Source organism: Mastomys coucha, unplaced genomic scaffold (assembly GCF_008632895.1).
Source record: "Mastomys coucha isolate ucsf_1 unplaced genomic scaffold, UCSF_Mcou_1 pScaffold14, whole genome shotgun sequence".
Lineage (NCBI taxonomy): Eukaryota > Metazoa > Chordata > Mammalia > Rodentia > Muridae > Mastomys > Mastomys coucha.
Window position 1 is genome coordinate 106,369,499 of NW_022196896.1, and position 22,496 is coordinate 106,391,994.

Here is a 22,496-nt window from a genome sequence, read left to right on the forward strand (position 1 = left end):
AGAATTTTTAACCTTTAATCTCAAGTCTTTTTAAGTTTTATAGAGATAATGAATGTGAATTTTTGGATTTCATACTTCCCTGAAGAGATAATCATAACCCGAAAATCAAGAGCAATATTGCTCTGTGAAAACTTTGACTTGTCAAGGAGTTAGGGTTCAATGTTACCCTGTGGTCACTTGTCACTTAGAGGTATATCCAGGGTCAAATGACTTTCGATAAAGAACTGTTAGTGCAACAGGTATTTTTTCATTCATTATTTACTATATCCTTGAACACTGAAATCTAAGAGAGAAAAGAAAAGTCGATTTGCTGAAAGTACCCTACTTCAACAGATCTCCAGTTTTGGAAAGTTCATCACACAACCTATAGCTGGATGGGGGATTTCAATGACGAAGCAGATCTCTTCCCCAAATCTTAAAGTAAGGAGAGACTCCGACCTTAATCCTTGTTACTCCAAACACAGGCACAGAGGAGTAACACTAGCTACGATAAAAGCACAAATTAAAAAAAAAAAATTATATAATTTGACAGTTGGCAGGAAAAACTTTCTAATAAAAACACCACGCATTCCACAAAACTCCCAATACATGACTCTGATTTTGTGCCAAAGTTAACTAAGCATTTCGAAAAAGCATTTCCTTTTCAGAGTCAGAAAAAGGACAAGAAAACAACCCAGAGAGCTTGAAGTTAGAGGTCTAACTCCTCTTACTGTTTATAGGTGGCATATAGAGAAACACATCCTGGGCTCTTCTTCCAAGCTAGGACTTACACAGCAGAATTCAGTGAAATAAAATGTCAAATATTTCTGTTCTATTTTTTTCCCCCCTCATGCTGCAGAGTTTAACACACAAATGCTAGGAAAGCAGAGACTTTCTCAAATGCACGCCACACATTTACATGACAGATCTAAGAGAAAGAAAAATCAGCTCTCTGAATGTTAGCAATGCTTCTGAGAGATCTCCTCCGCCCCCAAACAGCCACAACAAGGTAGGAAACTTGAGGTCACACATATCTTGATCCAAAGCCAAACACACAAACCTCCCCAAATGTAGCGTCTATCTCCGTAATAGCAGTTCAATCAAGAGAGGCTGTTTGCCAAGAATACAGTACCATGATGAGGGTTCTGGGTCTGCTCATCATTTCGTCGTCACTTTCGAGAGGCACGATTTCATGGGACGGTTCCTCCTGGCGTCCTCTGCAAATGTGTGGACAGCTCCTCTGGACCACAGAGCGGAAAGCTTGGAGCAGAACAATACTGGGAGTGCAGCCCATCGCTGCATCCTGGAGCCTACAGAATAACTTCTATGTTGATGTGATGTTTGAAAAACAGTGGCTCCTTGTCCCTGAGAGCAAGCCTACACGGCAGCTGCAGCCAGCTCACCCTCCAATCACTTCCTCCAGCTCTGATCATCTGATCACAGCCAAATAGCTTGGATGCAGAGATGGGAAAGATTTGATCCACGGAAACTGAACACACTCAACAACATCAGAGCGCTTCATACAGCAAAGGTTTTTCAGTGCAGTTAGAAAGTGTGGTTTCTGTTTATTACAATGACTGTCTTGGAGTCCTGATTCAGAGCTTTGGATAAATACATTTTCCCTACTCATATGCACACACACGCGTACACACACACACACACACACACACACACACACACACACCATAAATCATTCTTCAAATCAAACAACCGGAAATTGGACTTCATGCTGACTTTTTTCTCACAAGGAAAATGGGCAGTATATTGACTGACAGTAGTTTAAAACACGTAAACACTTTCTGAAGAAAGTTTTCATGGTTACCTCATTAAGCCATTGGGGTTTTACTTTGTATAAATTCCAGAAGAGAGATCAGCATCAGAAATGCAGAGTACCCCGAATCAAGACAGTTTATCAAAAAGTATGCATGCGATAACAGACCATGTGAGAGATGCCAGTGTTCTCCGTGATTTCTTCTCAATGGTGTAGTTGTTCTGTTCTCCCACACACAGTTCTGCAGCCTAATACATTTTTTATATTTACATAGGCGGTTTGCAGGGCTAAAAAGTCTCTCTCTGTCCGAGGTCACTCGGTGCATTCTACCAAGCTGACCTCTTAGAAACAGCTGGAAAACATTTTTAACATCCTATCAATAAGAACTAAAGCTTTGCAGAAATACATTGAGATCTTTGGTAGTTAAATGTCTAGCATTCCCCAACTTCTGGAAGATTAGTCACTTAGGAGGCAACCAAAGAGGGATACTTAGAAATCACGTGACCCATCTGGATTGGCCTCAGGATCTAATGGTATACTGAAAGAGAATAGGGCAGCAGGGGATACACGAGCTAAAAATATCTCATCGAAAATGGATTTTGCTTACAAACGAGGAAAGCATGAAATCCCGGGAGGATTTTCAATGTTAGGATCTTCCTGCCAAGCTAATTTTTTTCAGCCCAGCTCTCAGAGATTTAAATAATAAAAAAATCAAAACAAGACAATCCTCTATTTAGTTTTGGGGCTCCTTGTGTACAGCGTGCTACTGTATGCAGTTTAGGGAAGGCACATTCTTCTATAAGGTGTGGCTGGCCCAGCCACAGTCACGTCACTTTCACAGAAGCATATTGCAAAAATGCTCAATTAGGCATTAATTACTCAGTAATCTGTCACAACATAGTGCTGTTTTAATTGGTTATGTCTGCCAAAGAAATAAAACATGCTTCTTTCCCCTCTCCTCTTTTAAGAAGTTCTGCCTGCCAATAGTTTTCAACTCATTCTGTTTTGAGAAAACATATTTTAGTGCTGCCAGAGAAAGAAGAAAAAAAAAACATGCTAACAGTCTTGGCAAGTCCTTGACTCCCTTTAGACCTCGGTCAGCCATGACTGTGCTCTAATCTAAACCAGAGAACTGGGGCATTTACTGACAAGAAGCCACAGCTTAGTTCATCTGGTGCAAATCTATTGAATAGACTTAAGAAGTGCCAAGTTTGATTCCATGCTTGTGCAAGTACCCTTTGAATTATGTTCCTGCAGGCTCTGGGTGGATGGATGAGGTTGCCTACCAGTTATCTTTTCCCAATCTCACAGCAGAACTCTCTCCATCCTTTACATGGGTTATAATCACCTGCTCATGAGCACCTGGCTAATCAGGCACACCTTCAGGTCTAGCTGGAGAATGGACAGGGAAAGACTCCTAGCTCAGTCACACACATGCTGGGGGCTCAAATGCACACTTTGGCTTCTGAACTTACTTCTGGTGACCTCTCTAACACTCGGGGTTGGCTTTGGAGTCTGATGTTTTGGCAGATGGCACAGTCTTTAGGGACACACATGGGATGCTTTCTAGCTACTAGAAGCCTGTTTGCATCGATCCTCTCTTTGGCTCTGAGGAGTCTGCCCCTATTATTGTTGGACTGCTAGGGAGGGGCTCTCGCTGTCCTGCTCCCTTCTTCCTTCCTCCCTCCCTCATTCTTTCTTTCTGACTCTAACTCTCTATTTTAAGAGACTGCCCAAGGATGACTTCCTCACAAATCCAGAGTAAAAAAAAAAAAGTTATCCACTGGATAAAAAACAAGATGGAAGATGAGGATCAGACCTGTTCAACAGCAAAGCAGTAAAGGGCTAGGTTGTGAGAGCTGAGGTTTATATGGCTACAAGGGATGGGTCTGATTAGGGAAGGAGACAAAAATCTGTTCAAAAAAGCAGTCCTTCATATCAACATGGCCTGGACATGGCAGAAATGAAATACTTTAAAATGAGCTGTCCACTCTTCGTCCTGAGTTTGCTTGCTTTTCATGTAAATCATTAATTTGGCTTCAAAGATGACCCAACCTGTAAATAACTTATAGGGACTTTCCTTCACTTTCATCTACAGCCTTCTCCTAAGTAGACATGATCTCATGACTTCACTAGACACTGACTAAATATAAACTCAATAGGTGATATTTTAAACTTTATTTTCTAATATGAAGGGATATTGTCATTAACAACGTGTATTACTAAGCCTTCCAAGGTGTTGGGAACAAGACTTTGAGTTATTAAATACATACTGTGTATCAATTCATCCAGCATTTACAAAATCTTAAAACAATTCATAGTAGGGGGGGGAAGCTTGAGAAAACCATACTATATAGATTTGAATTAACCTTCATTCCAACAGAAACAAAAGGAAGACAGAAGAAGATGCAATTGTTAGAGTTCTATATAACTAGGCAGAAAGATGCTGTCAGAGGTAAAATGAGGATGGGCAAAGATAAAGAAGGAGGATGAGCTGGAGGAGGGGGAGGAGAAGGAAGAAGGAGAGGGGTAGGGAGAGAGGGAGAGGAGGAGGAATTAAGGGACAGGCATAAGAAATCATTTCTCAAATAGTCTGTTACACCAAAAGGGTGCTAGCTCTTGACTCAAGAGACTGCTCATTGCTGCTCATTGGCTCATCTTGCTAAGTGAAGGGAGTTTTAGAGCAACTGCTGTCTAAGATTTTTTGGCTTAAAAGTTCCTTAAGTATAGGAGCAGTTATTTGTACCACTAGGGTAGTATATCCAAAGGTCTTGTTTCTTTTAATGGGAAAGGAAACACATTTAATTTAAATAAATAATGTCAACTGAAAGTATTCTAGCTTTCCAGCTTTGTTAAATTATGTAAGAGTTGTATGTTTAAATCTATATAGCTCATCTGTCTTGCCTCATATCTAAATCTATCCTGATCATTCTGGATTGGATTGCAGTTGGACAGAATGAGGGTGAAGCCTGAATTCTTTGCCTCCTCAAACATTTGGTTCTTCTACGGCTTCTGAGAGAGAATGTTGACCTGGAACAGGGGTCTGGGGGCCTTTTCCCATCTCTGTAGGATATAAATGTACTACAAAGCCAGGACTGATCACTGAAAGTTTTGTAGTAGAAACAGAGATGAACTTTCATGTTTTACAGACATCATGGTGACATGTACTACATTGTGTTCCTCAATGTTAGTTTGAGGTCACCATTCCAAGACTATAATAAGTTCTGAGTAGACCTTTCTTATAAATGAGAAATACGATTTCTGTTGTTGGACTGAACTGTAGTAACAGCAAATTCCCATAATGCCATTGGACTTCCCACCTCATGGCCACATTTCAAGAGAGAGTATTTTAACATTTAGAGAGAGAGGTTAAAGTTGAGTGAGATCATCATAGAGAAACCCTAATCCATTAAGACAGATGCCTTTACAATAGGAAGAGACACTGAAGTTTCTATTTTTCTGTCTTTATGTACACAAAGTAAAGGGGTCACGGAAGACATAGAAGGAAGGCAGCTATATAGATGAGAAGGAAGTTTGAGTTTCCAGTCTCTAATGCTGCAACAGTATATTTGTTGTCTAAGACACTCCGTGTGTGTGTGTGTGTGTGTGTGTGTGTGTGTGTGTGTGTGTGTGTGTGTGATGTGTCCTTGGGCCAGCAGAACTCCAGTAAGTGGAGTCTGGAAGACCAGAACTCTGAAGCAGAAAAAGCACATTTGTCACCTTCCTCCTTCCCTATACCAGGTGAAGATGGCATGGAGTAGGACAGAAGGAACTCATGAGAATGGGGAGTTGGGCTCCTTTGGCAAAGAAGAATCTGTACATCACTGAAAGATGAAAACTGAATGTGACCAGACTAACCAGTAACTCAAAGTGGAGGATTGGAGAGTTGCAGAGTCACATGGGTTCAGCATGAGGGTGTAACACATGGAGTCCAGGAATGGCTCCCAGCTGGAGGAAGTAGGTAAAAGAACAAGAGAAACCAAGTGAAGGACCTCCCCTAGCACTCAGTGCCCAGCCCACCAGAAGCCCCTGACAACACTTTCAGAAGGAGGGAACTTCTTCCACAACACCCGGCATCCATGTGTGCATAACTCACAGAAACCCTCTTGGGATTTGGAAAGGTTAGTATCTTGCATGCCTGCAAGTCTGGTTCACATGTCTTTGAATCAAGTCTTCAATTGGTATGTTGGCTAGTCTAAGAGCTCAGATTTGTCAGTATGACCAAATAAAGAGGGAACCTTTTTGTCCATCTGTCCCCACAGCCAGGTACCCCCAACTTTGGAGATCTTACCATAGATATAGTTAACTTATACAAAAAAAATTGATCATACATAGACTCAATATATCTAAGCAGCATGGCTCCAGTCTAAGAGATTTTTGTCTTGATGATAAGCACAGGGGACAAGTTCACAAGGGGTCTCAGGCCCAGAATCTAACTGAATTAAAGACTTCATGGGCCTTAAGAAGTGTATCATCAAGGAATTTGACTAAACTACTCTGAATCTCAGTGTAACCAGTGTAAAATGAGCATACATCCTTTACACTTGAGTATATTAGTGTCACTACTACAACTAATTTAACTGATACAACTGAAACAGAGTCTGGCACACAGCATTTGTTGAGAGATCAAAGTGATGTTCTCTCGTGCTTGCTCACCTCCTTTCTTAGCTTCTGAGTTCAGCATGGAGGAGATACCACTTCTCAGAAGCCTCCCTTGACAGACCTTGCCTAACAGCCCTATGTGCCAGCTCACATAACTGTACCCTATTGTCTGGTTTCAACACACAGGCTGTGAATTTCTGGTTGATTTAAGATCAAATTATGTTTCTGTAAAAGCTAAGACTGTGCTTTCTTGGCTAACTATATATCCTGTGCTCATCTAGCAGTGGTTCCTCTGTATATGACAATGTGGTTGGTACACCAAGAAAGAAGAGCTGCACAGAGCACTCTCTGTGTGCTCAGCACAACGCTGATTTTATATGCATTGGTTTATTTATGTCCCCACCTACAGGAGGGTGCTGCGGTGACCCTCCTTTTTGTAACTGGGGAAATTAAGGCACAGAGAAGCTAAATGGCTCATATATGTGCAGTTACACTGAGTGGCAGATTCCAATTTTAATTTTGCCACCTGGCTTTAGAATCTCATCTTACAAGCAATCCTGAATGTTAAACATAACAACTCTAACTTTTGCCTTCCAAGGACAGGTTTTATACTAGACAAACCTCGGGTGTGAAGCACAGTACCAGGGGAAGCAGCCATGGAAAAATAACCTTTTTCAGGTTTATCTCTAACTCATAGAAGACTATGAAATTTCTTGTGTCACCATTGCAGAGGAAAGTTACCAGTCTTAGAAAATGGTTGAAGTAATGGTTGGTTTAAGTCACATTTTATGGGGATTTAAATAACTTTAAATGCAATGAATTTGATAAGAGAAGTTTTAGAAATGTGTTTGTCATGAGAGACTTTCACTAGCAGAAATGATTTCAGCCATGCATCCAACATGGCTACCAATGCATGTATTTGGAATGTGGAAATGTGGCTGGAATGTTATGTAATTAATCCCTTGCTGATCCTAATGAACTGAGAAAATAGAAAATACCAAAATACCTCCACAATGGAGATACTGGGGATTCAGCTAACAAGTTGTTTATGTCACAACTACATAGGGCATCAGTTACTTGTCTTTAGATATAATGACAATCAATATGTGATATGACATATATAATGACATATGTGGTGGTTTGAATATGCTTGGCCCAGGGAGTGGCATGAGTAGGAGATGTGGCCTTGTTGGAGTAAGTGTGGCCTGGCTGGAGGAAGTGTGTCATTGTGGGGGTAGGCAATAAGACTCTCCTCCTAACCACATGGGAGCCAGTCTTCTCCTAGTGGCCTTCAGATGAAGATGTAGTACTTCCAGCCCCTCCTGTACTATGCTTGTCTAGATGCTGCCATGCAACCATGGTAATGGACTGAACCTCTGAACTTGTAAGCCAGGCCCAATTAGATGCTGCCCTTATAAGAATTGCCTTGGTCATGGTGCCTCTTCACAGCAATGGAAATCCTAATTAAGACAACATGTGTGTTAACTGAGCTCAAATCTCTCCCAGACTTTGTCCTGTCCTTCCAATCCATGTAGTATACTCTACTAAGTTCTGTGGTGGGGAAAAAATGGGAAAGACCTAGGGACCAAGGCAGAAAAACCATCTCTTTAAGTTATAGCAGATCTTTAGCAGGTGAAAAAAAATGAAGTTTTGTTTGATGAACACCATCAATCAGTAGAAGCATAAAGAAAAAAAATCATCACCAGTACCACTGTCTCCATCACCATCATTAGGCTCTTGACTCTACTGGAGTTAAGTTAGAGTTAGAGTTCTCAGAGGCTCATCTCTTTCCAAGCAAAATTAACCCAAAGGAGGAGCATACTTGAAGGATAAAAGAAAATAGATTTTAGTTCCAAGTCAAGTAAAGCCAATTCACAGGATTTGGCTATTTTCCAGGGTGGGGATTAGGAAGGATTTTCATCCATGTCTATCTTCATGGGGTAAGTCCTTTTACACAGAATCTGAATTGAATATCTAGGAAGGCACTGGGGCCTTTTTAGCTGAAACTGTGAGCACCAACATGATTCTCCCTAAGGCATCAACTTACTTCTCCCATGCCTACTTCAACTCAACGACTTAGCAAATGCATGAACTTCAGTAGTAACCTAGGATCTGTTTTTTTCCATAATTTTGTTTGAAGAGTTCTTCCCTTTCCTTCTTCCTTTCTTCCTTTTCCCTTAATTATAGTGGCCTCCTTTTTACAGGTGACTTTCCTGAATGCTGACTGAATTGTACAATTAACCACATTGGGAGCAAGCATGTGCTTCTATTGTTTTAAGAACACAGGTGCAGTTGCCAAGCCCCCCTTTATCTTCATTTTCTTCCCCTTGGCACCGCCATGGCACCAAAGCCAATTATTCTTTTGTTGGTACATTTAGATGCATCAAGGAATAATCCTTCATACTCTCTAAGTGAGCTTCCTGCTGAGTGCATGGGTAATTTAAATGTTCCATTAATATCATGTATTACATTGCTCATGTTGCATTTAACACAGTAAATCTTTCTTCTTAATGGTGTAGCAATTAGGCAAAAAAAAAAAAAAAAAAATCAGGAAGTTGGCTGCCCAAATTTACATTCCTATTGAGTCATTTATTGCCTTTCTCAGCCTAAGCAAAGATTTAAAGCTTGCTTCCTTGTCTATTAAAGTATGATGAGTATTCACAAGGACCCAACACACATGTCAAGGGCTCATCCCAGTATCACATGCAGAGTATTTATTCTGTTTATCTATCTCATCATCATTGAAAAAATGAAGACTTAAAAGTTTCCTAAAATTGCCTATTTTCTCTGTACCTCCTCCACAATTTTTTTTTCCACCTGCCTTTTCTTGTCTATGGACATAGTGTTCCCTGGGTGATGGGGAAAGAAGGATTTTAGATATGCCTCCACTGTGTTTTGAAGCTAGTTGCCATGGTAATGGGTTACAAGTTCCAGAACCATATGTAGTCATTTCCTACAAGTAAACAAATTTGAAGTATTATAACAATGCTTGGATAGCTTGAGGTTTCTCATTTTGCAACTTCAACTACTCTAATTATAGCCATGTCCCAGGAAGAAACAGACACAATTTCTGCAGTGTTAGAAAGAGATGGCTCATGCTTAATGTTACAAAGTGTATGGGAGCAGTTTGGGGGTTGGTTCTCACACTGTCATTACTACATCACATGGGACTCTGCAGAAGTCCGCTGAACTGAACTGACAGTAGCTTTTGGTTAGAAATAAAACAATTCCAACAAGGGCTCTGATAAAATACAGATATGTAACAGTCAATTAGAAATGGAAGTATGTTCCTGTTAGAGACAAGCATACATAGCTCCCAAGGACTAGGGTCAGTCCTGCCAAGAGGCCAGCCTACTGAGAATCAGCCATCAGACAGGACTTTGGCTGATGGGAGACACCAAGTTGCATTACTCTAGTGTGGAACGCAGAAAGTGGCTCAAAGTATTAAATATGAACTTTGAAGTCAAAAATATCTGAATTTTAATCCTGGTTTTATTGTCAGGAATATGACTTCAGTTTTCCTCCAGTCTGCAGTAGAGTTGTAACAATGACAGTGTATAACACTGGCACACATGTGCTTAGCTCTCCTTTTGCAACTTCGGTTAATGCAACTATGTTTATTGCTACCACAGTCTCTTAAGTAAGTAACCAAATGTAAGTACCTGTGAGTAATGATCTTCCAAGTCACAGTACAAAGACAATAGATACAAAGTCAAGGGCCGGAGCAATGGCTCAGCGGTTAAGAGCACTGACTACTCTTCCAAAGGGCCGGAGTTCAATTCCCAGCTACCACATGGTGGCTCACAACTATCCACAATGGGATCTGATGACCTCTTCTGGAAGGTCTGAAAACAGTTACAGTATACTCACATACATAAAATAAATATTTTAGAAAAGAAGATACGAAGTCAAGAGAGGTAGAGCGGAAAGTGTAACTCGGTTTACGTCACCAGTGAAATGGGCTAAGACTGAGTAAGGCTAACTTAAAATATGAACTATCTACAAAAGGAACTGATCCATCACAAAAGAAAGCACCAGTGGTAGCCGACTCAACACAAATAAAAAGATTTTAAAAAAAAAATCAATGTTCATGGTGCCTGGAATGTATCTATGTTATAAACTGTAAACTGAATAAAAGTTGGTAGGAATGACATAGTGTTAAGCCCTGCCTTTAAAGGGGAGCTCATGATGACATTGATGTACCAGAAAAAGTCAGAAGATGTCCAGTAGCTATAATGTAGGGCCAGAGAGATCTCTGAGACATTTAAAAGGAATTTTTACTTTGCTGAGTACATTCTGTGATGCACGATAAAAAAAATTAAGGGATTAAACTGAGTAAACTGAGCTATTTTCAAAAGTTAGCTATGAGAAAACTAGTCTCAGCTGACACTCAATAAATAAGTGACTAACCGTCCTTTCAGCACTTGCTCTGTTTTATTTCCCAGGCTCCCTTCTGCATTTGAGACATGGCAGGAATTCACCACCCATGTCCTGAACATCCCAGCTGAAATCTAGTTTGCGATAATCATGGGTTCCTCTTCGAACATAAAGATGACAGTCTTCAAAGCCCCTGACAGGTGTTCTCCCAAATCAGAAAGTTGAGGAGGCTGACAAATTGAGCACATCTGAGCTTTATTGTTTGCCAGACCTAGGTATCCAACATATGCTCAGATAAAAACATTTGAAAGGAAACAAATGTTTTAACCAAAGATGGCAGCAGGGCTTGGAGGTAGTCATAGGATAATGGTCACCTTTTTAAAACCTAAAGCTTAACAACTACCACCACCTCCTCCTCCTCCTCCTCTTCTTCTTCCTCCTCCTTCTTATAATAATAATAATAGTAAAAATAATAATGCTTTTATATTTATTTTAACATTTTAATTTAATAATAAATATAAATATAAATTTTTATATTTATATTTATTTAATACTTATAGTAATGTTTATATATTTATATTTATAATTAATTATAATAATGTTATTATTAAAGTTTATTCTGCTGACATGCAAAGCCAATATTGTTCTCCAAGAGACATTAAGGCCTTCACTCTTGCATGATGTGATGAGGTAAGAGAGACAAGGGTATTTCTTAAATGATGACAGGCCAATGAAATAATTCAACCTGATGCCTGGGATAGGAAAAGCCCGGGGAAAGGAATCTTATTATTTGTGAGCTCTCTGAGCAAGCTCCATCATCTCCCGCTACACAGCCAATGAGTCCAGTATGCCTTCCATAGCCAAGGGCTCTGGCAGTCATGGAAAAGCAGAAATGTCCGGTAGTGGGTGGGGAGAACCTCTTGTTTCTAACATTTCAGAAGAGAAGAATGCACTCTCTTGGTGTTTACCCTTTAGGCAAAGTGTCATTATCCTGTTTTCTATTCAAGTGTAGAAGTGAACAAACAGAAAAAAAATGCTCATTTTTCAAAAAACGGAACTTGAGATTTGAGTATGGAATGTATCTGTCTCAGATCACCACCCTTCCCTACGCCTTCTGTCAGCTTCCAGATGGCAAAGCCACAGTTCAAGTGGAACTTTTCTCTGTGACTTCTCGGTAATGGGAGGGGAGTGGACATATGGCCACCAGACCAGTATTGCTTCTACCTTGAAAATCCCTTAAACAAGGATACACAAGACATTTCCCAAATCAAGTAGCATATGTTCTTCGTTTTTTAGAAATATGTATATGATCAAGATACAATCGTAACATATTTAGCTTAATTGAACCTTAGCCAGGGTCTGGTTGCCATCCAACAGAGAGATGTCAAGACACTCAGGAGCATGCTGTGGCTGGCTCTTACTATTCGTGGATTATTGCACAACTCTCAGTATCAGTAATGATGTGCTACATCATTGTGAGGTCCATCCAATGTATGTAGTTTATTTTTAGACAGGGTCTCACTATGTAGCAACAGCCAGCCTGAAACTTAACTATGTAGACAAAGTTGCCCTTCAACTCAGGGGTTTACCTGTTTCTGTTTCCTGGGGGTGGCTGACATTCAAAGCATGTGCCACCATGTCTCGTACAATTTTTTTTTTTAAAAAAAAAAAAAACAGCTATAAATTAAAGATGGGAAAGGTCACTAAAATACACCTACAACAAGTGTATCCCTCTCTACTGGCTTCTATGTTAGCCCCATTTGGCAAATAATTCTTCCTGGTAATGCTTGTTGAAAGCTTCCAGGGAAGAGGTTGTTGGCTCATGTCCAGTGTCAACAGTCAAGTTCTTCCTGTCGGTTTGTATATGAGATACAGCACTCTTTTATCTGTTTCCTGTGGCTCTCCCTCTAGTTCGGGAAGTAGATGCCCAGTGTTGGGGATCAAGGAACAGGCATATCCTGGGGGCTTCTTGGCCTGACATTCTAACCAAAAGGTCCAGTGAGAGATTCTGTTTCAAAGCCATAAGGTAAAAAGCTAGTAGAAAATGAAACTCAAAAAGACTTTGGCTTTCGCATAATCTTGGGGCCCGAAGACAGAGGATGCTATGCAGACAGAGGATGCTAGATTTGAGGATAGACTCTGAGAGGGGAAATGAGTGGATGAAATAAAGAAACCAAAAGGAAAGTGAGCGGAAGGGAGGAGCGGAAGGTAGGAGCGGAAGGTAGGTGTGTGCTCCTGGAGCTAGGGACACATTCTGCCAGGCAGAGATCCATGGCTCTGGGTGCCTTTTCTCTGTGCTCTTTCTCATCTCTGTTTCTAAAGCTGCAAAATTCCTCCACACTATCAGATTTTCCAGGGACCCATATACAGGCTCCCATGTTTCAAATATTTCCCTTCTTAACATCACCTCTTCCTTGTAGCTGTTACTTTCCAGGAACAAAATGAAGGGGACTGGACAAATGGCAACCTGCTTCCCATTCCCCGTTAGAAGTTTACACGCTATATAAAGTTTTCGTGTGTTTCTTTAAAAATTTGCCTCTGTTGCTGGTGTGTGAGTCAACACTTAACAGCTGAATGAAAATAAATGAACGAGTAGCAAAGGCTTATCACCAAGATGTCTCAGAAGCATCTGGGATTTCTTGGCTCAACACTCTGGCGTTATTTGTATGCTTGATGCTCTCTTAAAATATTTACATAGATCCACCCCACGTTCTCCTTCCTGATGGGAGGGAAGTCCTTGCTCCTTTAGCCCCATTTGTGTGAACTCTTGTCTTCCAGGGTCATACTCTGTCAATCACCACCCTCCCCTCTGCTGGCTCTTTCTAATAAGTAGCACAAAAAATCGTCTCCCCCATACCGAATAATCAAGTAACATCTCGTTTAACCTTGAAATGTCTGTGACACTCTTTGGCCTTCCATTGTTGGCAAACAACAGAAAAATTCATCTACAGATCCCACATTTCCCTTCATCCTTTGACATTTATTCTTAACCCAAAAGAGGCTACTACCAACATTCAACATCACCAAAGGGGCGCTGGCAGCCCAGGAAATGTTTTTATATAGACAAAGTAGTGGGAGTTCTTAGATGCACTTTCCCCTACAAAGCATTGTTCTTGAATTCTCATAGAGCTAAACTTCCTGTGAGGATCTTCTCTAGGATGGCATTAACAATGCCACTACAGTGAATGATACTCAGCTTTGTGACATTATCATATCAGCTTTCCTACCCTGTTGTCTGTATCCCTTTCCTCATCGTTAGTATTTACAGGGTGCTGTTCGATGCTATTCTAGGTCCTGAGAATAGTGTAATATGCACTGGGACACAGATAGCTTCTCTTGCCCTCATATACATTGGCAAAAACAATATGTATATATACATACATGCATGTTTGTATATATACATATGTACATATATACATATATACATATATACATATTTACATATGTGTGTGTCCAAAGTTATTCTTTCCAGAGGTAATACTATTCATATATATCCTCATTCATTTTGACAGATTCTTTAGAGTGTTGTATGATTTGTTGGCAATAACTTTGATAAAGAAAATTTTAAATCGAAAGAGGCAGCCTTTCCCAGCTTGCCAACTGAGAGTCGCAACTTTACGGAACCCAACAGTGGACACAGAACTGTATCATACTGCGTAGCAAATGCTCAGACAAGCTCAGCATGGGGTGAAAGCGTTATCTATCCTGTGCAGTAACCCAGTATCCCTCAGATCATTCTTCAGACTGCTTCCTGTCTGATGTCACATGGCACTAAAGCAATTAGTGTTAGACTCACCAGTGACCTTGAGAGAGAAACAAAGAGCATTGTCAAGGTAAAAAGAATGCGACTTTCAATTTTATACTCCTTTTGTGCAAAAACAGTGTCTCTAAGGAAGACTTACGATGAGCCTTTTCAAGCCACAAGGGTTATGTCTTATCAGCTGTAAAACAGCATTGAAATCTCTCTCTCTCTCTCTCTCTCTCTCTCTCTCTCTCTCTCTCTCTCACACACACACACACACACACACACACACACACACACCCACACACCAGTTTTCACATCATAGAAAACGGGCTTCAGTTTCACTGATGCACTTTCTGATCATCTCTTGCTGGCATTTAAAAACTCAAAGGAAGATTCTTGAATGTTAGTAAGGTTCTCCTAGCATCTAGAAATAAGTGCTTTGTTTAGAACAATCCTTGCAGAATCATTACAATTATTATCAAAGCCCTTCATGGAAAACTTCAAGGAGAGCACCCCAAGAAGGGAAGACGTGACTGTAGCGTTCTGAGCATTTTCTGTCCTTGTTTCATGGAAAGCAATAGTGCCACACTTGTCAGAAGACCAAGAGAATTTTACCATGCTCACAGTGTCTCAAGGAAGCCCAGGGCATCAGCAGGGCTGGATAAAGGGAATGAGATGTGCCAGCTAGTGCCTCTGTGCCTTCCTCTCTGAGAAGGGTACAAATATTGTCAAGCTACAGTATAGTCAGGCTATTACCAAGGAGAAAAGGCAACCACTAGCAACTGTGTTCATTCAGCTTCAGAATATGCTAATCGGAGAGTTAGCTTACTGAACATGGTTTAATGCTATTCCATGTAAACAACAGGCAGATGAGGATTTTTATGGGCACTGGTGTTTTCTTCAGAGTTTTAATCACTGAACTGTGAAGAGATAGTATCTCATTCCACTCCAATTGTCATAGCTACCACAAACAGGGCGTCACACTCAATATAAACTGATTGCTCATATTTCAAATGGGTAGAGAAGTCCTGGGCCAAGTCACTGGTAAATTTAGAGTCAGGAGAAGGGTCTGCCTTCTAGGTTACACATGTTAACATCCAAGTTCTCATTTGCTGGAAACAGCTGCCTTAGGCTTGAGTCCCTTGATAAGGACTCTGCTGCCTTCTAACCATTGGACTCCGACTCCCTCGTCCTGGTTTCATTGCTTTGGTGTTGCGATTGCAACATTCGAATTCTAAGAAGGATAGAGAACTTTTGGGCCACCATGGCTATAGAGGGCCAGTTAGTCCAGTCAAGAGGTTCAGACATGGTTTCTTTGAAGCTATTTGCTCTTGGTCATATGTGTCAGATAACTGCTATGGGGCAGAAAAATGAAGATAATAAGTTCTTTAAAGATGAGAGGCTCTAGCTTCAGAAGCAGTCTTAGAAGGTAAATAAGCTGGCATTTTCCACATAAGCATCGCCCCCTGGTGTCCATGCAGAGAGGATGCTTCAAGAGCAAGGGTTCTCATTATACTGCCTTGTAAGGTGGAAGGAAGTGATGCTACCCCCAATACCATTTACCCATGTTCTCCTTTCTCCGGGTCTCAGTCCCTAACTGCACTGCTGATAAAGGCAGCTACAGTGTGCAACATCAAACATTCTTAGTGTGTTTAAGAAAGAAATCTCCTTCTACTTCTGAGTGTCCATTATTGACAGACACATTATTAATATTTTCCTGGCAGGGACTTGATCAATTTTCCAGTTCTCTTGAACAAATGAGAATATTGAAATACATTGTTTCAGAGGTTACTGGTTACAGTGACAAAAGTTGTACTGTGTCTCAGGAGGATGTTCATACACTCAGCCAGTTAGTCATTTATATCCACATATACAGATGGAGAGAGGAGTGACAGGCCCTGCTTCACAGCTTCCTGGGCAGGAGGAGTTAAGATTATCCTAGATTCTCAGTACTCACTGCAGAATTGGTATGACCAGATCAGTGTGGTCTGTACCCAGTGGACAGATAACAACTAACAACAATGACGATGACAGCGGAGTTGACACAATGACACAATGGCGAGGACCACATAATGATGATGATTAATTACATCACAGTCAAAAACTCTGTCAAAATAAGATCAAGGATTTATAAACTATGGGAGAAAGAGCCTCACCTTTCTTTTGATTCAAACATTCCAAATGGAGTCTCAGAGATGCTCCTCTGTGAGTCACAGTAGAGCTTCCTGTTGAATGCAGCCTGTTCTTTCAAAAGTATGTGTCATAATGTCAAAATTAGGGGGATATTTAATAATCATAAGATGATGACTAACATTTCTCAAGCTCCCTATATGTTTCCCACTCCTGTATTTAATCTGCAATACAAGTATATTGTTATTACTATAGTAGGCTGAGTGGTACCCTATCCCTTAAGACATGTCCCCTCCAATCTCTAGAATATAGAACGGGGCTTGTTTTCAAAAACACAGCTATTTAGAGAGAAACTATAGGCCTGAAAGTAAGAGCATGCTGGATCATGCAGAGCAAGAGACAGAGTGAAGAGACAGAAGTGAAGAAAGCATTTTATTTTATTTTTGGCTTTTTGAGACAGGGTTTCTCTGTATAGCCCTGGCTGTCCTGGAACTCACTCTGTAGACCAGGCTGGCCTCAAACTCAGAAATCCGCCTGTCTCTGCCTCCCAAGTGTTGGGATTAAAGGCATGCGCCACCAGTGCCCAGCTGAAGAAGGCATTTTAAAGATGGAGGCAGACCCTAGAGTCATATGGTCCAGCCCTCATAATACCTGGTGCTGCTACATACCGGTTGAATGCATCACAGACCTTTTCCCTGAGATAGCATAGGCTTACTGACTTGCTTTCAGACTTTGGCTTGTGACAAGGCAAATTTCAGATATTATAAGCCATCTGGGGTGATCATTTGCCACAGCATCTCAAGGAAACTCATGCATCCTTAAAGTTGAGAAACCTGAAACTCAAGAGAGTTTGAGGTAATTTCCCAGAGCTGTGCAGTTAAGCATTCATGTGTAGAAGTAAGGTCATATTCTAAATGATAGTTTTCCTTACTCCCCTATGCTCCAATCACAATGCCACAGGCTGACTTCCCAGTCTGCACAGCACCTGTTTACCTAACAAGGAAGCAAGAATGCTGAATGTGTGCTGAGGCAGAGTTTCAGGGCAGCTTCAGCCTGCAGAATCAATTTTTGTTTGCATTAAATGAGCCATTAGAGTCTGTACATCAGCAATTTTGTTCATGTGTGGCCTAGCTTCTCAACTGAGGGATAAGACTGTTCTATACTTGGCCCCCACCGGGCCTGTTTTATTCCTCTAATCATAAGTATAATCATCTTTACTCATGCTGGGCAATAATACAACAGAGGATGAACATTAAGTTAAACATATAAAGAGTTTCACTCAAATCAATCAAAGCATCTCATGAAACTAATTTTAGAAAGGCTATCACTAGATAAATTACAGTGGATTTGGAAGCGAACTGAAAGCTTAGACCTTACATTCTTGTTAGAAGAAGCAACCTTTAAACCATTGCACCAAGAGACAGAGATGCCACTGCCTTCCAGTAGAGTAGGCTAAGGACTACAAAGCCCTAAACTCTCTAAGAGTAACAAATTACAATTTTACACTCCAACTAGAACAGGCTGCCTTGCTGTCCCCAGAACCTCCTCAAGTCAGCAATCACTACTGTAAAGTGACATTTGAGAGAAGGTAAAAGAAGATCCCCAATTCAAACAGTGCAGCTGCAGTCTTGAGGATGCAAATGTCAAAGACAGGGGGTGATTTGGTGGGGTGAGAGAGACAGTAGGCAGGGACTTTACAGATACATTGCTAGCCTAGAGACTTAGGGATGCACTGTATAGCACAGAATTTATCCAAGGTATGAGAGTGTAGATTCTTTGATTTGTTGTCTTACAGTTTACTTTGTTGTAGAGGGTGTTGTAGTAAGATGGCAGGAGAACTCGTGGGAAAGGAAACAGAGGTTGCTAGAGACCAGTAGAGATCAAAGAGACCAAATCTGTCCACGATAATCTTGTTTCCCTTTTCCTTGGTCAAAGATAGGAAGATTGTGTGAATTTTAGGAAGGCATCTGATAAGATGTCCAATGTGTTCCTCTAGACATCATTGGAGGGTGGTTTATAGTAGCATGCATCATGGTGCTCTTGGAGCCATTAATTTAAACAAATGCACAAATAAAACCCAAGGCTAGTGTGTGCAAACACTTTTGATGATAACATGAAGCTAGTAGCAAAATTAATGGGTTGAAGTTACCAAGATCCTTAATGTTCTCATATGTAAGAATAGTTTACTCCTCAGTGAAGTCTTAAAGAAGATGCCAGCTAATTTTATAAAAAGATATTTGGGCATCAGTAAGAACTAGCATGAAGTAAGGAACAAAATGTTAAGTTATATTCACAGAATAGTATTTTAAATAAAGAATGGGCTGACAAGATGGCTCAGAAGGTACTTGTCATTAAACCTGATGACCTAGATTAGATCTTCTGGGTCCATATGATAAAAGTCGAGAACCAGCTCTGGTAAGCTGTCCTATGACCTCCACAGGCTCACCAGAATACAAACCAGTAAATAAATAAACAAGTAAATAAAATGAGGTTAAATCTTTAAACAAAGAAGCAAATGGGATTTCTTGTCACGGATTATACTTTGAATACTGTCGTTCCAGAACACATAGTAAGACAGGGATAGACAAACAGCAAGTCATTGAAACAGAAGTAATGGTGTTGAGAAATGTGCCAAGGTAGCAGACAAAGAAGCGTGGTTATCTTTGAAAAGATATGCCCATAGAAGATGCTGCTACAGTTATGTTCAAAAGGTTAAAGCAGCTGGAGCTAGAGAGAGGGCTCAGAGGCTCAGACCTTTGCAGAGGTCCTGGTGTGGTTCTTAGCATCCACATGATGGCTCAAAACCATCTGTAACTTTAGTTCCAAGGGCTCTGCTTCCACAGGTCCTGAAGGCATGTGGTGCATATACAAACAGGCAAGAAAACACTCATACACATAATTTTTTTTTAAATTGGAAAACATTGTGGTCCTTGCCAGTAATACAAACTCCATTCTTTAAGAGCTTCTATTTTTGTAATCGTGTGTCAAAAGCTAAAAAAACCGAAAATGAAACAAAAAAACCCACAACAACAGCAACAAAAAAACCCCCACTTTTATGTTTATGATAATATAATATGTTCGCTATACTTCAAAGGGGTAGACATAAGGCCACTGCTGAAAGTTCATAAGATCTTTTCCAACTCTATCATCTAAAACGTCCTAGACACAAAAGCTTTACCCTGAATGGAATTGTTCATTTATCATAAATGCAATAACCATTTCTTGAGCAAAGATTCTTCATTGTGTGTGGTGCTGTGTGTCTTTAGTAGTTAATAATTGTTCTCCTGAGCCAGTATTCCACCAACATTGGTAGGCTAACTATAAGAACATGTGTGCTTTAAGAAGACCAAAACATCTTAGTTAATGTTTAGCCTTTTTAATACTCAGCTGGCTCTTTTCCCTCAAAATTTGAGAATCTCCTGGGGCATATTTTAAATATCTTATTTAGTAATTTACATTTACGTTGCCTAGGATGATTATCTATATCTTAGATGAAAACTCAGATATTCCTTTTAGTTGTTGTTCTATAAAAAAGAACAACAAAATTTAACCACTTTAATTTAATCATACCAAATCTTTTACTTAAGTCAACCTATTCATTCCAGCATTTCTCCTTACAGGTTCCAAATCATCATCAAAATTTCATGGGGTAACTTCCTAAATTTCCATTAAATTTCCAGTTGGGAACCCTCATCCCACTTCCTCTATTAAGGAGCACAGAACTCTCATTGTGCACTAAAGATCATCAATCACAGAGATAGCGGACAATGGTAAAATTTTAGAAAGTTCTGTAATCGTACAGACTCTGTATTATGGATGAGAGTGAAGGGTAAGGGGTGGGTTATGTAAATGACATGACCCAACTGAAAGCAGAGGTCCAATGATGGCCCCTCACCATCCCATTTGACACCCTACTGTCTGCTCTTTAACAGGCGCTCCCTCAGACTTGAGGTAGAACTGAACCGGACAGCTAGCTGGAACCGTGCTAATGGGACGGTACTGTGTTCTCCCACTAATGGGACGGTACTGTGTTCTCCCACTAATGGGATGGTACTGTGTTCTCCCACTAATGGGACGGTACTGTGTTCTCCCACTAATGGGACGGTACTGTGTTCTCCCACTAATGGGATGGTACTGTGTTCTCCCACTAATGGGATGGTACTGTGTTCTCCCACAAGCTCCCGTTTGCCAGAACCCTCACACAAAATATTTCCACTGAATTTACACTCATTGAGTTTACGCGAAGGGTCTAGTGGTGATAAATTGACATAATCATTCAAAGCTGGAAACCTAAAGAGTTTCAGTCTCTCATATGAGTTCCTGAGGCCAATAGCCAACATAGGAAACACCTAGGAGAAGCGATTTAACGCCCTCTAGGGGAAAAATGCCTGAATAACTAGGTCAACTCACAAGAAAGGGGTCAAGTTAGACTGGGTTGTTAAAATTCTGTCTCCATAGAAAGTTTTGAACTAAGGAGACATATTTGATTTTTATCTAATATATAATATTGTATCAGATCTAAGACACTAATCATTGTAACAAAATATTGACAAATAGCTGATATCATGTACTATAAAAATAAAACTTACATAGGAAGGTGGCTATTGAAACATGTTTGACTGAACTCCCATCGGTAAAAATAATTAGAGGATTTCTTTCTTGGAGAAGTCAAAACACAGGAGCATAAAATATCCATTCAATCCATATTTTTAAGCAATTTAGAGATGGCCTTTGTAACCATCCTTCATGTAAAAACCTGTTTCTTCTTTGAAATGAGTCAAAGCTCTCATTTCTTTTGTTGTGACCAGCAGCAGGTCTATACAGAATAATGCAGGTGAAGAGGACACAGATGAATCCATACAGTAAGGTTTGTTTTAGGAGCAGAGACCTCTCTGACAGCAATCAACTGAAACTTACTAAAAGACCTGTAGCCTTTTTAAAAATTCAGATCAAATACAATGCTTGGGTCCTATAACACTCAATGATGTAATTAATTCCTTCCAACTACTGCTGATGTGATTTCATAGACTCAGAGAAGGGCCTCTGGAGGGCTCTCTTCCTGTTTAGCTGAGGCTCTAGATCTCTCTAAGAGGTGCATCAATTGGCTGTTGCTTAGTAACAAATCACCCAATACTTCAGAAAGCAACACTGTGTTACTGCTGAAGAACTGAGGAGCTGTCTGTCCAATTATGGCAATGAATTTTGTAAGTCCTATATCTTCCGTCTCTCTCCCCCTCTCCCTTTCCCTCTTCCCCTCCCTCTCCCCCTCCCTCTCCTCCTCCCTCCCTCCCTCCCTGAACCCTGTCTTTGTCTCTCTGTCTTTCTCTCTCTCTCTGTGTGTGTATTAATTTCTATCTGTCCAAAGCACTTCATAACTCCAATCAGTTGGCATGGAAATGTACCCTCCTGTGCAGGAAATGGCAAGATTGATGAGAGATGGAGTGGTAGGGATAGGGTGTGTCATGTCATCAATCTATCAAAGTTAACAAAGGCAAGGTAACAAAGTCCTTTTCATTTTTTTGTTAGCACTCAAAATAATGGGTTCCAATATGAAATTTTTATACGTATTTTAATAGCTAATTTTTCTCAGTGCTGCAACCAAATATCTGACTGAGCAGCTTAAGTAGGCAGGGTTTCTTTTAGATCACAGCTTCAGTCCATACAGTCTATCACAGAGGAGAATCAGAGGCAGCTGGGACAACTCGATTGGGAAACGAAGTTCCTGAGACTGTTCCTCACATGGTAATGACTGACCAGGAAACAGGAAACTGACCAATAACCCTCAATGTCTGTCTCCAGTGGTCTATCTCTGCTAGATAGGACCTCTATCCCAAAGGCTTCTCAAACTCCCAGAGCAGCACCATTAGATGGGAAACAAATACTGAAATGCCT

At 40.5% G+C, this 22,496-nt stretch overlaps 1 protein-coding gene across 6 annotated transcripts in view; it reads right to left on the bottom strand.

The window, feature by feature from the left end:
* Positions 1-22,496, bottom strand: part of Dock10 (dedicator of cytokinesis 10) — a 254,449-nt gene that overhangs the window by 203,272 nt on the left and 28,681 nt on the right. The window contains exon 1 of one of the 6 annotated variants that reach the window (XM_031368150.1): positions 1,112-1,490. The exons of 3 other annotated variants lie outside the window; for them this stretch is intronic. In XM_031368150.1, coding sequence (XP_031224010.1) covers positions 1,112-1,273 — 162 coding nt within the window. In that variant the 5' untranslated portion in view covers positions 1,274-1,490. Of the gene's footprint in view, positions 1-1,111; positions 1,491-22,496 lie in introns of those variants that run through there. 2 more of the 6 variants (XM_031368148.1, XM_031368149.1) reach the window with 2 other exon arrangements.